This window comes from Drosophila erecta, unplaced genomic scaffold (assembly GCF_003286155.1).
Source record: "Drosophila erecta strain 14021-0224.00,06,07 unplaced genomic scaffold, DereRS2 tig00000092-arrow-pilon, whole genome shotgun sequence".
NCBI lineage: Eukaryota > Metazoa > Arthropoda > Insecta > Diptera > Drosophilidae > Drosophila > Drosophila erecta.
The window spans coordinates 13,335,601-13,349,868 of record NW_020825207.1 but is presented as its reverse complement, the minus strand read 5'-3'; the positions used below and the strand labels follow the sequence as shown (position 1 = coordinate 13,349,868).

The window sequence follows — 14,268 nt, the reverse complement described above, 5'->3', positions numbered from 1 at the left end:
TGTAAATGTTTTATACTGCTTACTTTTAATAATTTAAATTCGATTTTTTGAACAAACGTTAGTTTGGCGGAACCAGTGAGGGAACCCAAAGAGGGATTTGGTATTAAGTCTTCTATGGCAAGCAATCGATAACAGCATATTTACGGAAGTGCCACCACTAGCGTGGTAAGGAGTAAAATTTTTGTTGCTTTTGCACAATTTGCTAAGAAAAATATAATAAAACATAAAGAATATAGTAAGTACTGGCTTGTTACACTTTCACTGCAAGTATAAAAGGTTTATACCCTATTATATATTGGCAATAGTAGTTGGATATATGAAAACCACTGTGTTTGTACGTCGTTGCACTCGCACACGTTTACAAATTTCGTGTTTTACGAGAAAAAAATTTATGTGCGATGATTTTGTAGATTTACATAAATTATATTGCATTCTAACCACTATCATCTATATAACAATGGAAAAACGAAAAGAACCCATCCGATCAAGTTTATTTATTCGTACTTACATATGTTTGTCCGCAAGAGCACCTGCATATCAAAATTGGCGGGCTGCTCCATTGCATTGTTACCATATCATATGGATTGTTATCAAATTTTGTTGCTTTTCTTTCAGACTCACATAGACCATAATGTCGGACTCGGAAGTCAGTAATATGTCGGATAGCGGCTCCGAGGATGGATCAATTTCCAACAAGTCGCAACGCAGTGCCCGATCCAAGTCAAGGTCGCGTTCTAGATCCGGTTCCAGGGGATCTCGGTCTGTTTCCAGGTCCAGATCCCGCTCTCAATCCCACTCTAGATCCGGCTCTGAGTCTCCACAGAGACGTGACAATCGCGGCAAGAGCGATGAATCCGGCGAGGAGGAGGAGGAGCCGCCAGGCGAGGACATCGATTCCGAGGAGTACGATGAGGAGGAGAACGACGATCACCCAAGAAAGAAGAAAAAGAAGGAGCGTTTTGGTGGCTTCATCATTGATGAGGCCGAAGTAGACGATGAAGTAAGTCTATATAGCACCTACAATTATTTCCCCATCTATAACTATGATCATTCTCTGCCTATAGGTCGATGAAGATGACGAGTGGGAAGAGGGTGCCAATGAGATTGGCATCGTGGGCAACGAGATTGATGAGCTGGGTCCCACGGCCAGGGACATTGAAATTCGACGACGAGGCACAAACCTTTGGGAGTAAGTAAAAGCTTAGAAAATTACCCGGTCTCAATCTTATCGGTTTCCCATACTCTAGCTCCCAAAAGGAGGACGAGCTAGAGGAGTACCTCCGTAAGAAGTACGCTGATGAGTCCATTGCAAAACGCCACTTCGGAGATGGCGGTGAAGAGATGTCAGACGAAATTACCCAACAAACTTTATTGCCCGGCATCAAGTGAGTTTCCAAATCTTTCCAAGCGAAACCCATTATATTCTATGTACTCCGCACAGAGATCCGAATTTGTGGATGGTGAAATGTCGGATAGGAGAGGAGAAGGCCACTGCACTTCTTCTAATGCGAAAGTTCTTGACCTACCTGAACACAGATGATCCATTGCAAATCAAATCTATTATCGCACCGGAGGGCGTCAAGGGATACATTTATCTGGAGGCCTACAAGCAGACCCATGTTAAAACTTGTATAGACAACGTTGGTAATCTTCGGATGGGCAAATGGAAGCAGGAAATGGTGCCCATCAAGGAGATGACGGATGTGCTTAAGGTGGTCAAGGAGCAGGTTGGCCTTAAAGTGAAGCAATGGGTGCGCCTGAAGCGCGGCCTCTACAAGGACGACATCGCACAGGTGGACTACGTGGATTTGGCCCAGAACCAAGTACATCTTAAGTTGCTTCCTCGCATTGACTACACACGAATGCGAGGGGCTTTAAGAACAACAGCAACGGTAAGGCGATCATAGACATTTATTACATGGTATTAAGATCCAAACATTTACTATTCAATAGGAGAGCGACGATAGCAAGCGCAAGAAAAAACGTCGCCCGGCAGCCAAAACTTTTGATCCAGAGGCAGTAAGGTACGTATTTCCATCAGATTGCATTCACTCAAGATCTAATCGAGTTTTTGTTTAGGGCAATTGGAGGTGAAGTACACTCAGATGGCGATTTCCTGCTCTTCGAGGGAAATCGGTATTCGCGCAAGGGATTCCTCTATAAGAACTTCACCATGTCGGCCATTCTCTCGGACGGTGTAAAGCCCACTCTAGCCGAGCTAGAACGCTTTGAAGAATCTCCAGAAGGTAAAATATAGAAATTTTAGCTACTGGTGGTCATATTAACTTGGAAATTTACCTATGTAGAGGTCAACTTGGAAATTATGGGCACTGTGAAGGATGATCCCACTTCGGCTCACTCATTCTCAATGGGCGACAACGTTGAAGTCTGCGTGGGAGATTTAGAAAACTTGCAGGCCAAGATTGTGGCTATTGACGGCACTATGATTACTGTTATGCCTAAACATCAAGATCTGAAGGTTGGTATTGCAAAAGACAAAGAAATCAAGTAATTAAACGTGTGATTTTTACAGGATCCTTTGATTTTCAAAGCGATTGAGTTGCGCAAATACTTCAAGACAGGAGATCACGCCAGGGTGTTGGCTGGTCGTTACGAAGGCGAAACTGGCCTCATTATTCGCGTTGAGCCTACAAGAGTGGTGCTCGTCTCCGATCTAACCAATCACGAGTTGGAGGTGCTGCCAAGGGACTTGCAACTGTGCTCGGATGTGGCCACAGGTGTCGACTGTCTCGGCCAGTTCCAGTGGGGTGATTTGGTGCAACTGGAGTAAGTTTAAGAATGTAATGACCTGTGGACCAGACCTTATTAGAATTCTATCATAACAGCTCCCAGAATGTGGGCGTCATTGTGCGATTGGAGCGGGAGAATTTCCATGTCTTGGGCATGAACGGTAAGTGCATCGAATGCAAGCCAACTGCATTGCACAAGCGACGGGAGAACCGCAATACTGTGGCTCTGGATGCCGATCAGAACCAGATTCGCCGTCGTGATATTGTCAAGGTGATGGAGGGACCCCATGCAGTAAGTCACTTGATGCTCGCCAATTTGGAGCCTTTTTATAAGCAATTCTTCTTTCAGGGACGCTCCGGCGAGATCAAGCATTTGTACCGCAGTTTGGCCTTTCTGCACTGCCGCATGTACACGGAGAACGGTGGAATATTTGTGTGCAAGACCAGGCATTTGCAGTTGGCTGGAGGCAGCAAGACGAACGTTAATAATGCGGGCACTCTGGGTGGCTTGGGTTTCATGTCGCCGCGCATTCAATCGCCGATGCATCCATCCGGTGGTCGTGGAGCTCGTGGTGGCGCACGGGGTGGACGAGGTGGCTTCCGAGTTACCCGTGATCGCGAGATCTTGGGTAAAACCATTAAGATCAGTGGAGGACCCTACAAGGGCTCCGTGGGAATTGTGAAGGATGCCACTGAGAGCACGGCTCGTGTGGAACTACATACCTCATGCCAAACGATTTCGGTGGACCGGAATCATATTGCCATTGTGGGAGTCACCGGAAAGGAGGGCAGCGTCTCCACATATGGACGCACCCCAGCTCGCACTCCCGGCTACGGAGCACAGACTCCCAGTTATACCGCTGCCGGATCGAAAACGCCGTTGGTGGGAAGCCAAACGCCCAACTGGGATACGGATACTCGTACTCCTTATGGCACAATGACACCATCGCACGATGGCAGCATGACACCTCGCCATGGCGCTTGGGATCCTACGGCAAACACAACCCCAGCCAGGAACAACGATTTCGATTACTCCCTTGAGGAGCCCAGCCCCAGCCCTGGCTACAATCCAAGTAAGTACTTATTTAACGTATTGTTCCTTACAACAGATTGTAACGCTATCCAATCTTTAAGGTACCCCTGGCTACCAGATGACTTCCCAGTTTGCCCCGCAAACTCCTGGCACTCTGTACGGATCGGACAGGAGCTACAGCCCATTCAATCCCAGCCCCAGCCCTGCTCCGTCGCCGTATCCTGTTGGCTACATGAACACTCCGTCGCCATCGACTTACTCACCGAATACTCCGGGTGGCATACCGCAGTCGCCGTACAATCCCCAGACACCTGGAGCCAGTCTGGACTCCTCGATGGGCGACTGGTGCACCACGGACATTGAAGTCCGCATTCACACGCACGACGACACCGATCTCGTTGGGCAAACGGGCATCATCCGCACCGTTTCGAACGGTGTGTGCTCCGTATTCCTGCGCCAGGAGGATCGCAGTGTGTCCATTGTCAGCGAGCACTTGGCGCCAGTGCCACCAAACAGTGGCGACGAATTCAAGGTCATCTACGGCGAAGAGCGCGAGTCCGTGGGCAGAGTGCTGTCCAAGCAGGAGGGCGATGTGCTCGTGTGCAAGATAAACGACGAGGTCAAGATGATACCGGTTAACCACCTCTGCAAGATGAAGTCCATCGACTAAGCTCTACACACGGATTGATACTACACACTTCAAAGTTGACGAACTCTTCGATGAAATATACTTTATTACTTAAATGAATAATCCAAATACACTATTATGGACGTTTACTTCAAGTTTTTCAATGTATATCCCTAATGCGCTGTTTAGTATTTTGGCTTTAATGTATAATGGAGTTAGTTTTAAAATTCGGTTTTTGCATTTTGCGCTCAAAGACAATCATATTACAAATCAAGCTACTTTAAATCTCAAAATAATTAAATATGCTTTCTTTTAAGTGTTTGCGCAATAAAATAAACCCAATGATCTGCCACATTTATTGTTCATTGTCCAAAAGAAGACTAAAGTGTTTCAGATTCAGCGCTTAACATTATGTGGAATACCCCATTTATTTACCATTTGCTATGTTAACCGCTAGTGATGGAACAGCGTGCGCACAACAGCACGATAGTCCGATAACAGCACGACAACAGCACGTGTCGAGCGTTTTTTAGGCCCATTCGTGCGCTTCAGTGCGGCCACACTAACCTTTCCTTCTTTTCTTACAAGTTTCCGGTGAGTGCTCCGCGTTTTTTTGCCGATGTTTTTATTTAACCACTTTTAAACCGTCTATTTGCAGCGAGGGATACCTGTGAGCAGCTTTCACTCCTACATACCACAATGGCGGTAGGTTGACCCACAAGCGATGCACGCATCGACATATTTTCAACCATATTTTTGCCATGCAAAATTTGTACGCTGTGGTGTGTTTACGATGGAACCACAAGAAGTGACGCGTTTCCTTGATTGTTTTTGCAGGCTGTTACCAAGAAGATCAAGCGCGATCCCGCGAAGAACCCGATGAGGGATCTGCACATCCGCAAGCTCTGCCTGAACATCTGCGTGGGCGAGTCCGGTGACAGGCTGACCCGTGCCGCCAAGGTAAGATAGACCAAGACGCAGAAAAACCATGACCGCTGGCTAACTGGAGTACTCCGTAACCCCGTCTACCATGCAAACAGGTGCTGGAGCAGCTGACTGGTCAGCAGCCAGTGTTCTCCAAGGCCCGCTACACGGTGCGTTCGTTCGGTATTCGCCGTAACGAGAAGATCGCTGTCCACTGCACGGTGCGCGGCGCCAAGGCCGAGGAGATCTTGGAGCGTGGCCTGAAGGTGCGCGAGTACGAGCTGCGTCGGGAGAACTTCTCCTCCACCGGCAACTTCGGTTTCGGCATCCAGGAACACATCGATCTGGGCATCAAGTACGATCCCTCCATCGGTATCTATGGTCTGGACTTCTACGTCGTCCTCGGCCGTCCTGGTAAGCATCTGTCTCCTCCGTTCCCAATCGTGCACTTAATTAGGTATCTCTGCCAATCGAGGCTCTGATGCTCAGTGAATGTGCGCATAGCAAAGAAGATGTGCTCAGTTGGCCTTGCCTCATTCCATGCGAGGCCACACGGTACAATTTCGACAGCGTCTCCTGGATTGCCATCAAGTAGATTACTTACCCGCTACTCTGGTTTATCTTACAGGCTACAACGTGAACCACAGGAAGCGCAAGTCCGGCACTGTCGGCTTCCAGCACCGCCTCACCAAGGAGGATGCCATGAAGTGGTTCCAGCAGAAATACGATGGTATCATCTTGAACACCAAGAAGTAGAGGAGCTCTATCCGTAACCATGTTTTTTAAGAAGAATTCTACAATAAACCTTGGCTTGTGTCAACACGTAAAACTCGTAGTTCTGATCAGCATTATTTATCGCCAATACTTTCTACTGACACTATCCACTGTTTCGAGCTATCTGGAAAGAAACCATTTCTGGGATTACTTATCCCGTTTTAAGTTTGAAGACATTCAGACATCAGTCACAGGAATTAAAGATTTCTTTTACTATTTGTGAATATCAAAAAGCCAAGCAGTTTAAATCATTTAAATGAAAAAACTTGTATGAAAAGCAGCAAATCCTTGGAAGTTAAGAAATACTGAGTTTTGTCATTTCAATAGGTTTTCTATTAGTTAATTCATATCAACGAAATCACTCTTTAAAGAAGAGATCAATCAAAAGCTGAATGTCAATGTATGTCGCAGGGAAATCCTTCACTGTGCAGGTGTACTTACGGCCAAAACTATTCCATCTTGGGCATGATGGGTGACCTCCCCCGTCCCCCTGCTTTTTTACCGAGCCAATACTCAAAGTCACGCCTTAGGTGAACTTGAAAATTTGTGGGGGCGAACGAATCGGAAGCGGCAGCCAAAGTTGAAGGTGGCCATAAGTTTCAATAAATCGATGCCAACACCAAGCGGGTTGCCATGGCAATTAAAAGTCCTTTGCAGGGCCAAACACGTCAGGAAAATCGCCGTAAACAAAATAAAATTGATGCCTGTCCGCCAGTAAAATGGGAATGTTGCACAATTTGGCCGACTTGATAAAGATTAAAAAGGATAAAATGACGATTCTAGTGCTGGGACTGAACAACAGTGGAAAGTCCTCGATAATTAATCACTTCAAAAAGTCCAGCGAGCAGACATCCATTGTGGTGCCCACAGTTGGCTTCATGGTGGAACAGTTTTACAGTAAGTGGTCATCGAATCATCATCAAAGCATCGATTGTGACTATATATCCCATTGGAGCAGGCATGTCGGGTGTTTCCATAAAGGCAATCGACATGTCCGGTGCGACGCGGTACAGGAATCTTTGGGAGCACCAATTTAAGAACTGCCACGGAATCATATACGTCATTGACTCCAGCGATCGCATGAGATTCGGTATTGGATGTACAAGTTAGCAATGCCCGCATATCACTCAATGTTTATATTTCAGTGGTGGTCAAGGATGAGCTGGATCTGGTGCTGCAGCATCCGGACTTGAGCAACCGAATTGTGCCAATCCTCTTCTATGGCAACAAAATGGACATGGAGGACTCGCTATCCAGTGTGAAAATAGCAGCAGGTGCTTGTCTTAACTCACTTAAAAGTTCATAATGGAGTGTGTCTTATGATATATCATCTGTATGCAGCGCTCAGATTGGAGAACATTAAGGATAAGCCCTGGCACATCTGCTCCAGCAGCGCTATATCCGGCGAGGGTCTGGGCGAGGGTGTCCAATGGCTCATCCAGCAAATGCGTTTTGCCATGTTGAACAACAAAAATGCCGCCAAATCCAGGTCCAAGCACTCCAAATAGAGCTGCGACGCTCTGCACTGGTCTTGATGTTTAATAAAATGCAATGTTTTTGGAAAAAGCAAGCGCATTACAAATCGAATCGTTTAGGAAATCAACAGAAATTTATTTTCTCGCAGGGACAATCTTCTCGTTAATTACAAATTAACATGGGCGAATTACGCTTCACGCAGTCTAGCCCTCCTTCGTTCACTTGTAAATAATGTAAATTCAAATTAACCAATATTATTTAGCAGTCTAGGAAATTAGCCGCCATCAAGAGTTCTAATGCGATCTCTGGAGCGATCGGGAATTCGGGTATTTCGGTAGAACTGTTGGTGTAACGCACTTTATAGGTGAAGTACATGCAGACCTTTTGTAGGACGTGGGATCTGAAACGAATTAATAGTGTTAATAGTTATAGAAACCCATTTCGATGCGGTGGACTACTACTTTAACAGCGACTCATAAACTGACAGAAACAGAACGCGAATTCTTGAGCACTTGAATTTATAAGTTGGTTTACTTTAGGAGTTGATATAGCTTACATTTTGTTACAAATTATGCTTTTCAGTACATATCAATCAGAATGCATTTCAAATAAACATAACATTCTTTTTAAATTGCTAACGTTTGACTAGCATTTGAAATACCACCATCAAGCTTGTTAGTAGCAGCAATCGATGCCGGACTGTGTGCTAATCTAATGCGCGTAATTGTGCCGGAGATTACGTGTAAAGCGGACAGATTTGAATCATTCCGAGCGATCTGTAATCCGTGGACTTTAGTTGGGTGTGCTGTATGTACATGCATGCACCCGTGCAACTGCGTACATATTGCGTATGTACCGTACATCTGTGCAAATTTCTCGCCGGTCATTGGGTCACACAGACGTGGGATGACTGGGCGCCGTGCAGGTGAGAGGCACAGCCGGCGGAGCAAATGGACATGGGCCTGGAAGGAGCCACCCTACTTACGGTATCTCCCGGAAATGCACCTCGTTGGCCTCGTTCTCGGCAAACTGACCCGGTCCGGACAACATCGCCCGGATTGTGCCGGAGGTGAGAGCGTGCTCGCGTTTGACGACAAATTCGTGGCCGTCCGAGGAAATCAGCTTCACGTACATGGCATCCGGACCCTCGCATCCGCCGTAGATCTTGTCGCCGCGCTGCTCGTCCATTGCTATCATCTTAAGGGGGGCGGCAAATCGTTGATGGGATTAGCACGGGTCGCGAATATCGCCCTATTATTTATATTTTATCTTACTTGTCAAATATCAGTCAGTGACACTCACACACGGCCGCACGAAACGCACACACACACAATCAATACACACTGTGCACACTGTTTTCGGTGGCCCTGGCAACGCAGTGTTGCCAGTCGATAAGTAATCGATTTTTAAATATTTTATTTCTAAATTATTTTTTATTGCCTTTTTTGCATATATAAATGATTAAAAATGTTTCATTTGAAGATCAAAACCATATTATAGTATATAAGGTGACAATCTTTGGAAACAATTAAATTTTATCCAAGCTTCATATATAAATAATTTATATTACTTACATGCTCTCAGTTTTATTTTTCATTTAATATTTTATTAATCTATTCTAATTAGCACATCAAGCAATTCTGCTCCACAGAAATAGTTAATAGAGTTAATAAAGTTTTTTCAACCAAGCAATTATGCTTATTAAAGTGAATTAAGGTTATGATTCATGACTCATTATTTATGACACATGCAAAGTGGATTTTGAAGTTTCGAATAAAAACAAAAGACACAACCCACCTTCATGGAAATCGTGTGTGGGAAACTACAGCGATAAGTCTAATATAAAATATATACATACATATTTATTACATTTATTGCATGCAAGGCCGACTAAACCACAATGGTACGTAGGCGCACTTCCTACGTCGAAAATATCATGTCATGTCCTCTTCAAGGGCAAACTACTTCTGTTTTTGCAACATTTGCTCGAAAGTTGAGGTAGGTAGCAAATCATTGTCAATAAATAAAAGAGTCTATAAATAAAGCAATGCTTCGAAGGAAATTATCAATCATCAAAACATACCCATGTCCAAAACAAACACAGTCGGTGAAAAGATTTCTATTGTATTCAGCTGAGAGAAAACACCATGAAATAAACACAAATTTGCAGTGTGAATTCATATAAATATCACAAAGTAATACACTGAGAAAATGTAAAACAATGTAGAAATATTTTGCTTTTGTCAAAACCAACATTCATAAGCTTATTAACATGAATACTAATGCCCAAGACATTAATCGGCTTTCTTGACATACAAAACCCATTTTTTCAATAATATCTCTCTTATTATGCATACGAAAACACAATAAAAACCATAATTGTTTAGACATGTGAACAAAATTGGATCCGACTTTATTGATTACGTTGTTAAGAGAACAAATCTATTACAACTGTTCTCGTTTCATTTTTTTTTCGCAAAACATTGATCGAGAATTCGATTGATTTCCGTTTCGAATTTAGTTCTCGTCGACCTCAGCCTCCTGCTCCTCCTCGAACTCGGCGTCCTCGTCGGCGGTGGCCTCCTGGTACTGCTGGTACTCGGACACCAGATCGTTCATGTTGCTCTCGGCCTCGGTGAACTCCATCTCGTCCATGCCCTCGCCGGTGTACCAATGCAAGAAAGCCTTGCGCCTGAACATAGCGGTGAACTGCTCGGAGATGCGCTTGAACAGCTCCTGGATGGCGGTGGAGTTGCCGATGAAGGTGGCGGACATCTTCAGACCACGGGGTGGGATGTCGCACACGGCGGTCTTCACGTTGTTGGGGATCCATTCGACGAAGTAGGAGCTGTTCTTGTTCTGGATGTTCAGCATCTGCTCGTCGACCTCCTTCATGGACATGCGTCCACGGAAGATGGCGGCGACGGTAAGGTAGCGTCCGTGGCGGGGGTCGCAGGCGGCCATCATGTTCTTGGCATCGAACATCTGCTGGGTCAGCTCGGGCACGGTGAGGGCGCGGTACTGCTGGGAGCCTCGGGAGGTCAGGGGAGCGAAGCCGGGCATGAAGAAGTGAAGACGTGGGAAGGGCACCATGTTGACGGCCAGCTTGCGGAGATCAGCGTTCAGTTGGCCGGGGAATCGCAGACAGGTGGTCACGCCGGACATGGTCAGGGAGACGAGATGGTTCAGGTCACCGTATGTGGGTGTCGTCAGCTTGAGGGTGCGGAAGCAGATGTCGTAGAGAGCCTCGTTGTCGATGCAGTAGGTCTCGTCCGTGTTCTCGACCAGCTGGTGCACCGACAGGGTGGCGTTGTAGGGCTCCACAACGGTGTCCGACACCTTGGGCGACGGCACCACCGAGTATGTGTTCATGATCCTGTCAGGGTACTCCTCGCGGATCTTGGAAATCAGCAGGGTTCCCATACCGGAGCCAGTGCCGCCGCCAAGGGAGTGTGTGAGTTGGAAGCCTTGCAGGCAGTCGCAGGATTCGGCCTCCTTGCGGACAACATCGAGCACTGAGTCCACCAATTCAGCGCCCTCTGTGTAATGACCCTTGGCCCAGTTGTTGCCGGCACCCGACTGGCCGAACACAAAGTTGTCGGGCCTGAAGATCTGGCCGAAAGGTCCCGATCGCACGGAGTCCATGGTGCCGGGCTCCAGATCGACAAGGACAGCGCGGGGCACGTACTTGCCACCGGACGCCTCATTGTAGTACACATTGATGCGCTCCAGCTGCAGGTCGCTGTCACCGTGGTAGGCGCCGGTGGCATCGATGCCATGCTCATCGGAGATGATCTCCCAGAACTGCAAGTGAAAAATGGAAGTTAAGAATTCGGGATTAGTGTCAGGACTTGCAGGTGCTGTACAAAATTCCTTGCGAGCATGAGTCAGCAGGAAAATCGATTTTTAGGGGGTGTTTTCTAACTCAATCTTAAGAAAATGTATGAATAACTTGCAATGAGTCACCTCAGCTAATCAATAGTAGAATATTTTCTGAAAGCCCATGTGCTGCATAATACACGTAAAACGGATATATATAGTTGGTATTTCTTTGATAGCTTCACATAAATCACAGGAGAAAACGCCCATTTCTATGTGCACTAAAAACACTTTTCGTACTGTAGCGCTTAAGAAAACTTTTAGAAATCACTGAAAGTCATTTCCAATGCTGCAAGTAATTTGCTTAAAATTTCCTTTCATACTCAGTGAAAGTTCATACATGTGAAAGGCAATGTTTCTTGTTTCCTTAACTTCCCAAAACAGAAACCTTCTCGAACGAAATGTGAGCTGGGTTATGGAAAAAGTCAGTCTATATATACCTCTTTATTGATTGGAAGAAATGGGCACAAGCAGCCGATGTACATACATATGTCTGGGCTCGGCTATGTGGTTTAGGCCACCCATGTACGCCATCATAAACTCTGTGTATGGGCCGAGCTCCGATTAACATAACTTATTCGCTGCCATTTTTGGTGCGTTTCCACCACCACGACCAGCAGCACACCATCGCCACACCAACGATAACGTCATCTGGCGTGGGTTTTCGTTTCGGATCTCGAGGCGCAGCTGTCATTGCGTTCCGCCGACCGATCTCACTCGAATCTTCGAGCGTGGGCTGGAACCGCTGTACAGCTGTATGACTACTATCTGTCTGTCTATATGTCGTCTACGTGCTGCCCCCACGCAATGCCGGCGACCTCAGAGCCGGGCTCTGCCACCCCAAAAGCCCCCTGCTTCCGATGCGGCTTACATCACCGGTTGTTCGGGTCTCGCGACCCACTCTCGTCTCTACGAGACGGAAACGGAGGAGGAGCAGTGGGTACCACTTGGAGAGAGGCGTTGGCGTTGGCTGCTAGCTGAGAGGTTCAAACTGCAGCTCGATGCTCACACTGCCGACCATCTGGCGCATAAATCGTCCGCTTTTGAGGGCATTACGTCACCTTAACTTTTTGCGATTGTCGTTGTTTATGTCGCGTAAACAAACAAGAACAATTAACCGAAAATAAGTCGCTACAATGGTATTGGGGGAAATGCGTGGTTGACACTCGTTTAGCGAATTGGCACCGTCATACCGGATTCTATGTATATAGAATGTATATATAAATATAGAAATGCCCATTTGTAAGCCGGTCGGGTCGAAAGAGAGAGAGAGCGAGGGATTGAGAGCCATACTTGGGCACAACAATTGTGATGTTGCAGCTGCTCGGGTTTTAAGGCGTTTCCTAGGGTTGTTTTCAGCCCATGCTCAGGAGCCCAGGATGTGGGTATTGATTTTTCGGGCAAGGACTAGAAAGATTCGTCATCATCAACATCAACTGTCCCGTTATCCACACGCATGTGCAGCACCGCCCTTCTCCGATTCGTTAAGCTAGTGTGCGTAAGGAAACTGGGATAGAGACAAACAGATGGCAAATTCCTCTATATAAGGTCATCTCACCTTGCAGACTCTAAATCCCTACTGCTCAAAGTAACATTTCTTTTGGGCTCATAATGGCCGAATGAGAAGCGCAATCTGCCTATACTATAGTTATGAATAGAAAATAGAAAATTGTTTCATTTCGTGATAAGATAGAGAAGCCGCTGGAGTAGCGCAGCAAATTGAAGTAGGCAGCAGAGTATGTGGAATGCATGAAAATCGATAGAACAGCTAATGCAACCTACGTACATATATCTACATACTTATATCCCATCTATGTATAAGATCAACTCTTATACGCTCTGCGAACCGGTCAACGACAACCGGTTCAGCCATTTTAGGTTAAAATGACGTCATGTTTTCTCTTTAGAAGACGCATAGCGGAAAAAAAGAATAAACCGGCCGACGCTCACACATACAAATAAGCATTAAACTCTTGTGTGTGTAGAAAAGCTATCGTGTTTTGACGATAGAAAAGTACCCTTCACCATCTGGGCAGTGAAATGGCTTTCACAACCGGTGAAAAACTATGAAAGTCTTTTGCCCAAGAGAAAATGACTCATGCATGCAACACGCACACAGGCTTATACACAGCCGCCAAGCGGCGATGTAATTGCAGACACACCCAACTATAATTACTTACATACATATGTGCACGAAGTACATATGCCAATGTCAATGGCCCTAAATCATCATATCGATCGGAATTTCGGGCGTAACAAACTTTCGTTCTAAATTTTAGACCCAAAATGCCAGAGTGAAACAACAAATTTCAAGCATCTTTTCGAAATCGGACAAATATTGAGTATATACAAGCACAGATGCCGGGACTCAAAGAGACCACTCGCACACACACACTCATAACTTGGTATACATAAATGCAAATGTGTGAGCGTGAAAATGCCGGCCTCAATACAAATTTTTGCCACATGGACAGCGAAGTCGTGCAAAAATGACGCCATTTTGGCAACTGTACTCTCGATGGGAAATTAATGGAAAATGCAAATGGAAAACTTACCTTGGCGCCGATTTGGTTGCCGCACTGACCAGCTTGGATGTGAACGATTTCCCTCATTTTGTATTTGTTTTAGGTTTTTGAACTTTTAACTTAAAATTATCTTTCGCTTATAGCAGTCGAACACAACACAAACTGTCCGCTTCACACACTTGGAAAAATTAGTGCATTCGCTGTGGAGAGCGCGCGCTTTTATACGATGGGTGCAGTGTGACCATACAAAATGTTCAAAAATATACTTCAAACATAATT

The 14,268-nt window shown here is 45.8% G+C and overlaps 5 protein-coding genes and 1 long non-coding RNA gene across 6 annotated transcripts; 3 read left to right on the top strand and 3 right to left on the bottom strand.

Moving 5' to 3' along the window:
• Positions 1-93: 93 nt before the first annotated feature.
• LOC6547651 (transcription elongation factor SPT5) lies at positions 94-4,540 on the top strand. Its single transcript, XM_001974773.3, has 12 exons — positions 94-235; positions 616-1,000; positions 1,065-1,189; positions 1,248-1,385; positions 1,442-1,892; positions 1,954-2,024; positions 2,080-2,246; positions 2,307-2,479; positions 2,534-2,787; positions 2,847-3,042; positions 3,100-3,823; positions 3,885-4,540. Exons 2-12 carry the CDS (start codon positions 632-634, stop codon positions 4,451-4,453), a joined length of 3,237 nt encoding a protein of 1,078 aa, XP_001974809.1. The 5' UTR covers positions 94-235; positions 616-631; the 3' UTR covers positions 4,454-4,540.
• Positions 4,541-4,942: 402 nt separating this feature from the next.
• LOC6547652 (60S ribosomal protein L11) lies at positions 4,943-6,170 on the top strand. The gene is made up of 5 exons (XM_001974774.3): positions 4,943-5,005; positions 5,070-5,116; positions 5,249-5,371; positions 5,452-5,749; positions 5,964-6,170. Exons 2-5 carry the CDS (start codon positions 5,111-5,113, stop codon positions 6,089-6,091), a joined length of 555 nt encoding a protein of 184 aa, XP_001974810.1. The 5' UTR covers positions 4,943-5,005; positions 5,070-5,110; the 3' UTR covers positions 6,092-6,170.
• On the bottom strand, positions 6,120-6,662 carry LOC113564297. The gene is made up of 2 exons (XR_003407895.1): positions 6,551-6,662; positions 6,120-6,233 (listed from the first exon to the last, which is right to left on the bottom strand). It is a non-coding gene; the product is annotated as an uncharacterized LOC113564297 (long non-coding RNA).
• A 90-nt stretch (positions 6,663-6,752) lies between these two features.
• LOC6547654 (ADP-ribosylation factor-like protein 6) lies at positions 6,753-7,668 on the top strand. The gene is made up of 4 exons (XM_001974775.3): positions 6,753-7,006; positions 7,068-7,199; positions 7,255-7,383; positions 7,451-7,668. Exons 1-4 carry the CDS (start codon positions 6,829-6,831, stop codon positions 7,615-7,617), a joined length of 606 nt encoding a protein of 201 aa, XP_001974811.1. The 5' UTR covers positions 6,753-6,828; the 3' UTR covers positions 7,618-7,668.
• A 31-nt stretch (positions 7,669-7,699) lies between these two features.
• On the bottom strand, positions 7,700-8,966 carry LOC6547655 (elongin-C). The gene is made up of 3 exons (XM_001974776.3): positions 8,860-8,966; positions 8,571-8,782; positions 7,700-7,985 (listed from the first exon to the last, which is right to left on the bottom strand). The coding sequence occupies exons 2-3, from the start codon at positions 8,780-8,782 to the stop codon at positions 7,844-7,846; spliced, it is 354 nt and encodes a 117-aa protein (XP_001974812.1). The 5' UTR covers positions 8,860-8,966; the 3' UTR covers positions 7,700-7,843.
• A 998-nt stretch (positions 8,967-9,964) lies between these two features.
• On the bottom strand, positions 9,965-14,215 carry LOC6547656 (tubulin beta-1 chain). Its single transcript, XM_001974777.3, has 2 exons — positions 14,020-14,215; positions 9,965-11,389 (listed from the first exon to the last, which is right to left on the bottom strand). The coding sequence occupies exons 1-2, from the start codon at positions 14,074-14,076 to the stop codon at positions 10,103-10,105; spliced, it is 1,344 nt and encodes a 447-aa protein (XP_001974813.2). The 5' UTR covers positions 14,077-14,215; the 3' UTR covers positions 9,965-10,102.
• Positions 14,216-14,268: the final 53 nt, after the last annotated feature.